The sequence below is a fragment of the Hydra vulgaris genome, chromosome 09 (genome assembly GCF_038396675.1).
Source record: "Hydra vulgaris chromosome 09, alternate assembly HydraT2T_AEP".
In the NCBI taxonomy this organism is placed as follows: domain Eukaryota; kingdom Metazoa; phylum Cnidaria; class Hydrozoa; order Anthoathecata; family Hydridae; genus Hydra; species Hydra vulgaris.
In genome coordinates, this window is record NC_088928.1 from 62,630,001 (window position 1) to 62,642,585 (window position 12,585).

Here is a 12,585-nt window from a genome sequence, read left to right on the forward strand (position 1 = left end):
ATACATATATATACATATATATACACACACACACACACACACACACACACACACACACACACACACACACACACACACACACACACACACATATATACATATATATACACAATAGCTTAAGTGTTAATTTATCTATTGTAATCAGTAAAAGATAGGTACAACATATTTCTTAAATTAATTAGCACAGTGTTTTTTTGGTACAGAAACACATTAAAAAAATATTGTTGAAAAAAATGAACTGGATTTGACATCAGAATCTATTCACGCCAATGCTTGAAAATTGCTCTAAAATTAGTCAAAAACTGTAAAAAGCGTAACTTCAAACAATCGGCACAAATACATTTAACAAAAATAAATTAAAAAAAAAAAATTTTGTTAATGTAAATATGACCTCTAGGCAGCCCATTTATCAGGAACTTTACTAAAGCCTATTCCTTTGCAATATTTGAATAAAAGTCTTTGATCACAACTAAGATCTATTAGCATTTTTTCTGGAATATATCCATCTACTATTGGGTTTCCAATACATTCAAACAAAACTTGATTTCTATCCTGAATATTTTCAGCACATCTTGTGCCAAGTAGACCACTGAAGCTTCTTGGTCGAGTTGTGTCACTACCAAGTTTTATAAAAAGAGCTTGTATTGGAAGTTTGTTTTGATGTAATATGCATCCAATTAGGTGTAGTTTTCTTTTTAAAAACTCTTTTAGTTTTACCAATAAGCCAACTATTTGTCCAGTATTGGTAGCAGTATTATCAAGAAGAACAGCTTGTATACTTTCCAAACTGTTATGTTCTTGTAAAATGCTGAACATTTCAGTAGCAAGAACTATGCCTGTAGCACCAGTAACAGGAAGCATTCTATGAGTCAAATAATTTTCATTTGATTTTCCAACTTCATAAGTAAATGCAAGGTAAATCAGATTTAAAGCATTTCTTTAATCTTTAAAATTCCATAAATCCCTTGAGGAGAGTTTACTATTTTTACTTGTTTTAGTTTTCTGATCGAGCTTGCCATCAACCCAAAGACAAATTAACTGTTTTTTTTTGTTATGAGTCCACATCTTCACTAACAATTTTTACTTTAGACTTGCCCCTATCTAATTTGCATTTGTTAATCAAAATATCTTTTATATCCACACTATTTTTCTGGAGATGTTTAGTGTCATGTAGTAAAACATTTGCAAGAGCTGCATCTACGCTTGACAAACACTCATTTCTGACTAGTTCCATTGCAAATATTGGAAGTTTAACCAAGTTGTATTTTCCAATAGGATTATTAACTGGATTCTACTCACCTTCATACTAAAATAGTGAATAGAATAAAATGTTTTCTATTTCATCTACTACAAATATTTAATGTAGTTATAAAATTTACCTCTGTATTAGATAAACCACTTGTTTCTTCAATTAAGTTGTGGTATGAGAGATTCATCTTCATCAATTAACTTATAAGGATATTTTTTGTTATTCTTTGAATAACAAAAAATATCTCATAAGTTAATATAACATATTTTTATAATATAATATATTATAATATAAAAATATTATAATATATTATAATATAAAAATATTATAATATATTATAATATTTTTATATTACAATATATTATAAAAATTTATAAGATATTTTTTAAAATATAAATATGTTATAAAATATCTTATAAAAGTCTCTGAATCATTTTGACAGATAATCTATCAACAGAAGAAAGTTGATATGCACCTTTTGGACCAAGTTTTTTCCTCTGATCATAGAGATAAGCTCTATCTTCAAGAGGGACTTTATTACTTTGAGAGCGAAGGCATACCATATGTTCTTCAATTCAATTTTCTTTATTACAAGAAACTTTTCTGTCACTACAGGGAAAGATGTTTAATGAACGAGAAAACGCAGAAACATCAAAAAGTTTGTCCAAGTTTGCATCAAGATTTCTTTTAGCGCTTGCTTTTCTGTGCTTGCGATTAATTTCCTTAACAAGTAAGAGAAGATCTTTAACTTTCCTATTAATAGATTTGTCAGTTATAAGAGGTAAATTTGGGTTTTACAGTAGCCCAAATTGATTTTATATTATTGCTAAATTGCTGAGTCACAAATACAATATCTGCATTTGGATTTACATGAATAAGATAGTAATAGTACTGAATAACCTGTCTAAAAATGCTTGGATCTGTCATTGATAATTCACATAGGCCACCACAATATATTTTTTCACTTTTCATTTGCGTAATTGCAGCCTTAACTTTTGGCATTTTCATAGATTAATAACATATGTAATTTGTATTAAAGCATAACACTTAGAATCATGGACCACATTGTGACTTTTTAGTGGGGACCAAAGCACCAAAAAAACCTAAAATATCAAAAGTTACTACTAAAAACCTACTAGTAAAAAAACAGAAAAGTCCTTTTGATAAAATCTGGGGGCCATGGTAGCCTCAGGCCCCCCGTTGCTGTTCCCCAAGAGAGTATAAGTTATAAAAGTATAAGTTATGAATAATGTTCCTTCAAAAAGTTTTATACTTTAATGTACTTCAGCAAAACAAAATTTGTCAAACAATTTTTTTTGAACCAACTTTTAAACACTTTATATTTTATTTTAAAGCCAACTTTTAAATACAAATTTAAATTTTTGCAAATGATGTAGCAAAAATTTATTGACTTCCTAAAACAATTGCACTTTTTAAAAAAACAATTATTGGTTACTTTATAAATTTGAAACAAGATATTTTAAAATGAGGTTACTAGACTTAAAATATTTTAATGCTTGAAATTAACAAACTAACAAAACTAGTTCAAAATTAAGACTTGAAATATAACTCCACAAGCCATTTTTAAACCAGGATACTATGTATATATATATATATACACACACACATAAAACAGAATATATTATTACATATATTACAAATTAGAGAACTATAATAATAAATAACAGATAAATATTGGCGTACTAAAATCAAAAAACCATTTTAAATACCATTAATGACTTACAACTGACTTACACTAGTGAGACCAGAAAACATTCCAACCTTCAGTTTAGTGAGGTGATTCCCTGACAAAGATCTATAAAAATTAAAATGATTTAAAATTAGCTAGAAACTTTTTTAGTCTATTATGTAAAAAAAAATTTGTTTTTTTTTAAATTAAAAAATTTAGAACTGTACTTAAAACATTCACTGAGAGTTTATAAAGTAATCATAACCCAACCCTAAAAATAAGGTGATATTCTGGTTTTGGCATGTAATGTCAAGGAGAATAACCATAATTTTGGAATGCTTATTAAATTAATTAATCTAAATCAGCTCAAATTTTTTGGGGCTTCTGACCTAAAGCTCATAAACGTACTTCTTGGCATATCAGTAAGAGATTTTACCTAATTTTATTAATTTTTTACAATTATCTATTGAAACATTAAGTCTCAGAATAACAAAACAATTTATTATGATTTATGGTGTTAAACATGCTTGTTGTTACTGTATTGGTACAATAAGCTCATCAGATGACTTTAGAACTCCTTAAGTTCAGATTACTATTGGTACCAAGATGCAGGATATCCATTTAAGACTTTGAAATTATTTAATAATGTTATTAACCCATGTTTGCTTGAGGAAGATTCCAGAAAATTTATTCTTGATACCATCCCTCCTTTGGAACTTCACATGTGACTGTGACTGTTCCTAAGTGCTCCAAAAACGCTTATTCGTCTAGTTTTTTTCCACAAACATCAGCTCTTTGGAATTCATTTCCTTCATCTTGCTTTCCTGATTCATATAATTTGCAATCCTTTAAGTCGTCCGTCAATCATTATTTTGCTCTACAATCTTCATCTTTACTCTTTCATTAACTTCCAACTTTAATTAGTGGCTGCTTGCAGCCTTGATGGAAGCGAAGATAATTAAAAAAAAAAAAAATGTATGAGTGTGTTGTAACAAAAATTGTTGACATTCTTAGTGTTCTTTTCTTCTTGAGGTTTAGATTCTTAGTGAGGCCTGAAATCATATTTTAACAAAAATACAGTTATGTGGCACAGGTACAATGGTGGCAGATAGGATGGACCCAACTGTGAAAGTTTGAGTCCATCCAATTTGCCATCATCCAAATTTTAAAGTTTTCAAATTATTAGATGAAATGATGCTGGTAACACCAACATCATTTCATCTAATAATTTGAGAACTTGAGATAAAATTATATATTGAAAACATATAATATGTGTGTATATATATATCTATTTCTATATCTATACCTATATATCTATATCTATATCTATATCTATATCTATATCTATATATATATATATATATATATATATATATATATATATATATATATATATATATATATATATATATATATATATATATATATATATATCACACATGCCTCCAACCACTTTTTAGTTTTGCGATTTGACCTCGGCCATTGTCATACTTCGTTGCACTCGTTACAATGAGTAGATTTAGGTTTGATATGTCACTGAATCATAAAATTCCTTTTAGAAAAAATTTAAATTTAAGGGGCCAAAAGGGCCCAATTTTGGAATTTTTCCCCAAATGCAGGACATGAATATGAGATATATATATACATATATATATATGCATATATATATATATATATATATATATATATATATATATATATATATATATATATATATATATATATATATATATATATATATATATATATATACATATATATACATCTACATATATACATTTATGCATATATACTGGTGTTTCTTTGTAGATAAATAAAAATACTTATTATATCGCATCCAATAAAAAAAGTCTGATCATGACACAAACTGAAAAAAGATTTGTTACCTTTGTGCCCACAAAACATTAAAATAACTAAATATGCAAGCGATAAAAGAGAAAGAACCCACTTTTGCTTTAATTATTCAAAAAATCCATTCGGCATATGTGATAAATATAGAAATAACATACGTCGAAAAAACTACTTTTTCAGATTTAGTAATAGACTGGACTTAAAACATTTTTACACCTTTAACCAGAAATTCTATTATTTGTCACTGTAAAATATGCAAACTAACCAGTTACAGTGAAAAAGAAGAACAAGTAGTTTTCCAAGTCGCATGCACCCCATTAAAAAAAAATATAAATTTTGTCTTTCAAACATCGGAAAGAGAAAAAAGGACAAACGTGGAAATAAAACATTTGCTGCGAAAATATTAAAGAAACTTCTCAGCTAAAGTTAAAGATCAGCTAAAGTTAAAGATCAGCTAAAGTTAAAGATCAGCTAAAGTTAAAGATCAGCTAAAGTTAAAGATCAGAACTTTCTCAATCAGGTGCAATAAATCATAATGCTAAAGAATTTTGCAACGTTATTAATCCTCCATTGATACACGCAGAAACCAGCGACCACTTAGTGGCAGATTATCTTTTCATGCCAGAGTTAAAACTAATGGAGGGAGCTGTTAATCATATTTATAATCATATAGAGAAATGTGGTGGTGAAAACGAAGTTGCTAAAGTGTCAATAATTTTAAACATTTTGAAAGAGGTTCAGAATGATGCCTTTAATGGCAATGACTCCTGTAAAATCCTTAAAAATTATGATAAGTACATCCGTGCATTGCTAGTTAACTTAAAACCATTGGCAGAAGGGCTTAGAATTTTAAACAATTTGGTTAAGTCTTGTTTTGGACAAACTTTATCATGATTGACGGACAAGGCTGCTGCGCAGAGAAACAAGTTTAGCGCGGTACTACCAGGGAAGTGGTGGGGATTGAACTCGGAACCTCTTGCTTATGAAGCAAGCACTATACCACTACACCACAACCACATATTCTTGAATCTACTCATAGGTTGTTACTTGTGAAATCTCATATTTTATCTTAGAAACTAGATTCTAGAGAACTACTTAAACAGTAACATTACTAAGTTTAACATTTTATCTATCTTTTGGATCTAAACTTATTACCTCAAAGGTAGAAGCATTTGTAAAGAATGTTTCTACCTTTTAAATTCATCTTTTGAATCAAGTCAATGCATTGCACAATCTTTTCAATCAATAATGGCCAGACTCTTCTTGATCCATTGTTAGACATACAATACAAATTCCAATCCTCTTATTATATTGCTGACTTGTGAAACCAAAACAGAAATTTAATTTAATTTTGTGTATTAAATGAAAGCAATGAGATAAGGGCTATTGTTCTAGATATATCAAAACCTTTTGATAAAGTCTGGCATGCTGGACTTCTCCATAAGCTCACTTCATATGGTGTAATTGGAAAATAATTTTTAAATATTGAATCATTCATTTTTAAATGCAGTATTAAAGTTGTCCTCGTTGAACAAACTCTCCTTAATTTTCAGTTACTTTTAACCACAAGGTTTTATTCTTGGTGTTATTCCTTACTTATACTAACAATCTTCCTTGCTAATTATGCAACTATATATTATGATTGCTTAGAACAGACACCAAATCTGATCTCTCTTCTGTGACAGCTTAGGAGTTACTGTAGCTTGTGAATTTAAAAACAAGTTATTTACTGCTAACAATTATAGTAATATTGTTGATATTCCTTTTATAGTAATATTGATGAATGACAACACACTTACTGAGTCCTTTACTTTACCTTTTCTTAAAAGTAAAAAAATTATTTAGAATCTCCTAGCATAAAAATTAAAATAAAAAATCTTTGCTCAATTTAGTTAAATACAATGATAAAACAACAAAAAATATATTAAATCCTTATCCTCATTTTGGAGGGCAACCGAGGATGTCTTGGAAATCTATCATCCCAGACAATTTTATTATGATATCTGGGAATAGTTCTTAACAATTCTTTCCTTTGAGAAAATAATTTACAGTTATGCATTAATTGCTTAAATTAAAAACTTTTTCTTGTTAATGTTAAGTTTATCATAATATATACATATTTATTGTAACAGCAAATAAATTGTGGAGAATAAATGATTATGATATGAAGTAAAAATGCTTTTGGTATAAACTAATGCACAGTATATAAACTTAAAAAATTGTAAGATGTTATGGTAGCATTTGTTCTTAAATTAGAAATTGAAGAGTTATCAAAAAGATGTGTTCCTTAAAAACCATTGTTATTTATTTTTTAAACTTATTTGAGAAAATTTTTTGTTAAATTTGTTGAAATATTATTAGGTATTTTTTTTTTTATATTTATTATATTAGGGGAGACCAGGCATAGTTAGAACATTTTTGTATTTTTTGAAACTGTAGTCAAATTCTAAGTATTATTAATTAAAAACGCCATAATATTCAAGGATATTAAGTTTAAAACTTATACTTGACCAAAATGATTGCATGATAACAAACCCTTCAGTTTGAAATCAAAATGATTGCATGACAACAAACCCTTCAGTTTGAAATCAAAATGATTGCATGATAACAAACCCTTCAGTTTGGGCTAGTTGAAAAAGATTATGGGGTAAGTTTTCCTTTTTTGGTATGCTGCTAAGGAGAAATACTTTATAGTACTTTTTTAAAATAAAAATAAAATAATTTATATAATTTATATTGGAAAATAAACAATTCTATTATTTTTTAGCATGAAAAAAAAATTTATATTTAAAAAATAGAAAATTTTGATATTTTTGACAATGGAAAAAGACAACAAAGGAAATAACTTTATTAAAAACTTAATATAAAAGTATTACTCAACTCAAAGATATCAGAATTGAATAACTTCGGATAAAAAAGAAATAATTCAATAGAAATTATTTTATTTAATTGCTTGATTTTTAGCAAACTAATATAATTTGTACTCATTTCCATTAGCAACATTAACTACAATAAAATTAAATTAAAAAAAGTTATACTTACAAAAAAAAAAGAAGAAAAAAGTAATACTTACAAAACCATTAAACTACTCAATAAACTGAATGATTTGTTTTGAATACTGTTTATTTGGTTTCCCAGTAAAACACTATAAATTAAGAAAAACTAATGAATAAAAACAAACAACAAGGAAAAAACAAAAATAAACATCTATTTTATACATATATATATATATATATATATATATATATATATATATATATATGTGTGTGTATATATATATATATAAAAATTGATTTTAACAAAAAAAGGCAGCGTATAACCATTTTTTTAAATATATTTTAGATATAATAATATATTTACAATATTTCGTTAACCTATTGTGGTCAGCGTCATCAGGTAATGAAAAAAAAACAATGTTACAAAACAACATAAAACCAACTGTTTAAAAAGAAGACATTAAAAAGCGTAATATATAAAAAAAAATTTATTAAAAGCTTAAAAAATAAAAAAATAAAAATACTAGTTTATGCTTGAAACAAAGCAAAAGAAAGATTATATTCAAGTAAGAAATTAATTGATGAATTAAATTCAGATCTCCAATCACAAGTTAGATCTAATGATTATGAGTTAATGATATAACGAACAAGTCTAAGAATTACCATTATTTTAAAAAAAAAACTGAAATGAAAGAAAAATACTATAAATTGCAAAATAATATTAATTATAAAATCAATTTTGAAAAAAATCTTCCTAATCGAATTTTAAAACCAGCTAAGCTAAATTTAACAAATATTCATCTGGATAAAACAACTACTGAACTACTTAATCTTGGTCGTTTGTCCCATCACAAAAGAATATCTCTTATATGGACATCATCACTAATATTGAAACTTGTGCCTTAGAACTCGAACAACAAAATAAACAAACACAGGCAGAGATTCTCCAAAAAAACTGTTTGAAAATCCTTACTAGTTCTTTAAAACTAAAATTAATTGATAATTTAACAAAGCAACAACGCTTTTCTTTACAAAACCTAAAAAAGGATTCACATCTAAAGATATATCCATTTGACAAAGGAGCAGGTTTTGCTTTATTAAATGAAAATGAAGCAAAAGATAAATATGAAGAACAAATAAAAAATAGTAAAGTTATTGATTATGACCCAACACCCACATTCACCACTAAATTTCAAAAACTGTTATGTAAATTAAAAAAATAGGGTAAGTTAGACAATTACTTTAAAATGTATCCATCAGATTGTGTTCCACCTATAATCTATGGAATGGTTAAAGCTCACAAACCAGAAAAAAACTACCCAATGTGTCCTGTTGTTTCCACTATTAACACACCACCTTATGGAACATCAGAGTATCTGGTTAAAATCATTCAACTAACATTAAATAAAAATACAAATTGACTAATTAATTCAAGTAGTTTTGTCTACGATGCTAAAGAATGGAAGATAGACCCTAATGAAATTCAAGTTTCATTTGATGTAGTAAATTTATATCCATCTGTACCGATTGATGAAGCAATACCGGTTATTATTGAACGATGATTTAGAGGATTTAAAAACTAGGACTAAACTAACTCTTTTAGATATACACCAGTTAATTGAACTTTTACTAAGCAAGTGTTACTTTTTATACGAAACTAAAATCCAAGTTTTACCTAATTCAGGTCCAATTGGTTTATTGTTGATGGTAGTCATGGAATTTTTGCAAAATATAGAAAAAAGAACCCTTAATATAGCCTTTGTTAATTCATTTCAACCAATAACTTATAAAAGATATGTAGACAATACCCATGCTCGCTTCGATTCGAAAGAAAAACAAGAACTGTTCCTTAAAACTTTAAATGAACAAAACCCCTCTATAAAATATACAGTTGAACTTGAAAACGGAAGAAAACAACTTAACCTTTTAGATATATCTATTACAAATACAATGAACGGATTTTATGAATTTCAAATACACCGTAAGGTTGCGATAACCAATGTTCAAATAAAACCAAACTCTAACATCAACCCAAGCATAATTACTGGCGTCTTTATAGGGTTTCTTTGTAGAGCAAAACAAATTTGCTCCCAAAAACACCTCTCACAAGAAATTGATTTCCTCATAGATACATTTTTAGAAAACGGCTATAACAAAAGTAATCTTATGAAAATAACCAAAAACTATTTAGACCGCGTTTCAAAAAATACTACATCTAAACAATTGAATAAGCAGTTTGTTAACCTACCTTGGTTACCTATTATTGGCCCTAAATTCCGAAGAGAGTTTAAAAAACAAAACATCAGAGTTATATTTACTTCACCTCCCAATTTAAATAACATACTATGCAACAACAAAACAAAACTGCCACCGAACTCGAATCCGGGTGTTTACGAACTTAAATGCTTATGCGGAAGTATATATATTGGTGAGACCAAAAAGAAAATCATTTCAAGAAGTGTGGGAAACCAAAGAGCCTGTAAAAATCAAAAATAGTCGAGTTCAGGAGCCACGAAACATTCTAGAACATGCCGTAATACTTTTGATTGGCTGAATCTTAAAATCTTGGCAGTCATTCCAGAATACAGGATAATAAAAAGTTAGAGAATCCCTAGAGATAAATAAAGCTAGAATTCGACACAAGATAGGTATTGGGCAAACTGTTCTAAATAGAGATGACGAGGATAATGTGAAAACAAAAACTTTTGACAAAAATTTAACTGACGTCACTATTATATTAATTGATTGGTTTTTATATTTTACGCTTTTTAATGTCTTCTTTTTAAACGGTTGGTTTTATGTTGTTTTGTAACGTCTTTTTTCATTGCATGATGACACTGACCACAATAGGTCAACGAAATATCGTATATATATATATATATATATATATATATATATATATATATATATATATATATATATATATATATATATATATATATATAAACTATTATAAAATTTCTTATAAAAATATTTACATTTTTTTTATAAACGGAAGATTTCCAAAAGATGAAGCTGTAATTTCCTTCAAGCGGTTATATTCAAGATAACTAAAAAAAAATTAAACATTTGAAAATAATGATTTAAAATGTTTATTAAGAAAAACTGAAAAAAAAAAACTTTATTACATTTCATTAACTTTTGTTCCAGTAAACATTTCTTTTGTAATACTTGTAAGATGATTGTGTGCTAATTGTCTAGAAAAAAATAAAGATTGTGTGCTAACTGTCTGGAAAAAAAAAAAATTATGTGCTAATTGTCTAAAGAAAAAAAAAATGATTGTGTGCTAACTGTTTAGCAAAAAAAGACAAACAATATTGATAGTCTCTAACAGCAAAAAAAAATCACAATAACTGTATAAATAGATATTTCTGAAAATTTTTATTGTGAAACTGCATAAAACTAAAATTAAATCTATAACAAATTCTTGAGTTTTGAAAAAACAAGTGCAATATTGCTTTTTGAATTGCTTTTAAAAACAATAATAACACATCTGAAAAACACAAAAGCACAATAAAGCATAATATACATTTTTTTTATTAACTTAATATACATTTTTTTTTTTAAATTGTTTTTAGTGGTGGAAAAAATAACAAAATACAATTTTTTGAGTGGGAAACTTAAAAAATAAGTTAAAAAATTTACATTGTTGAAATTAAAATTTTTTATTTACGTCAGAGTGCATCGTTAAAACTGTTTGCATTGTTAATATTATCAACTAATTTTAACAAAGATGGATAAATTAAAAGGAAATAAAACTTTAAAAACTATTGATCTAACCGTAATAGTGCATGTATAACAAGAAATAATAGAAAAATTATTAAAAAGAATTGAGGCATTGGAGGCAGAAAAAACATCTGCCATTGTTGTTTGTGGAAAAAAAAGTGAAACACAACTAATCAACCTAAAAGTGTCAATTGTAGAACAAAATGAACAAAAAAAATAAGGAAGCCAATATAATAATATTTAGTGTAACAGAATCTGATCCAACAACTGATTTGGAAAAACAAGCTAATGATTTTAATGTTGTGGAAGAGATATTTAACATGATCAGAAAAACATGTTCACCAGTCTTTGTGAGAAGATTTAAAAAAAAATTGTTAGTCAAAAACCTGCTCCAATTTTAATACGCTTTAAGGACAAAACACAAAGAAATACTATACTTGCGACAGCAAAGGAATTACACTCAGATGAAAATTTAATGGATATATTCATTAACTCAGATAAAACATTAGCCAAGAGAACCTTTGATTATGCTTTAAGACAGGAAAAAAAAAGAAAAAATAACTCTCTGCAAAATACAGATACCTTTGTTTATGGGATTCAGAGGCAACAGATTGTCAAGATTAACAAACAACAAGAAAAACCTGAAAATGCTATATACAAACGCAAGCTTATTAAATAAAAAACTAAATGAACTTTCAGTATTAGCACAGTTAAATAAAATAGATGTTATAATGGTGACAGAAACGTGGTTTAATGCCGAATTAGTTTCAAAGCTGGAAGATTTTAATATCTTTAGAAAAGACAGAATTAATGGACAAGGTGGTGGAGTTTGTATCTATATACGAAAAGATCTTATAACTTTTGAAATTGACTCTATTGAACTATGTTATTCAGATATTGAACAAATATGGTGTGGACTCAAATATGAACTTGAAAAAATATTAGTTGGTTGTGTCTACAGACCTCCTAACTCAACAAACAATTCAAATCTTTGTAAATCTATTCTAGCCGCTAAAAGTGTTTACAATAATAGTGCTTTTACAGGTTTTTTGTTGACCGGGGACTTTAATTAT

The 12,585-nt window shown here is 27.1% G+C and overlaps 1 protein-coding gene across 3 annotated transcripts in view; it reads right to left on the reverse strand.

The window, feature by feature from the left end:
• LOC105843426 (slit homolog 3 protein) overlaps positions 1-12,585 on the reverse strand; it is a 106,475-nt gene that overhangs the window by 52,718 nt on the left and 41,172 nt on the right. For all 3 annotated transcript variants that reach the window (XM_065806289.1, XM_065806288.1, XM_065806290.1), the window contains exons 8-11: positions 10,915-10,983; positions 10,765-10,836; positions 7,864-7,935; positions 2,994-3,065 (exon numbers count right to left, since the gene is read on the reverse strand). In XM_065806289.1, the coding sequence (XP_065662361.1) occupies positions 2,994-3,065; positions 7,864-7,935; positions 10,765-10,836; positions 10,915-10,983 (285 nt within the window). The remainder of the gene's footprint in view (positions 1-2,993; positions 3,066-7,863; positions 7,936-10,764; positions 10,837-10,914; positions 10,984-12,585) is intronic.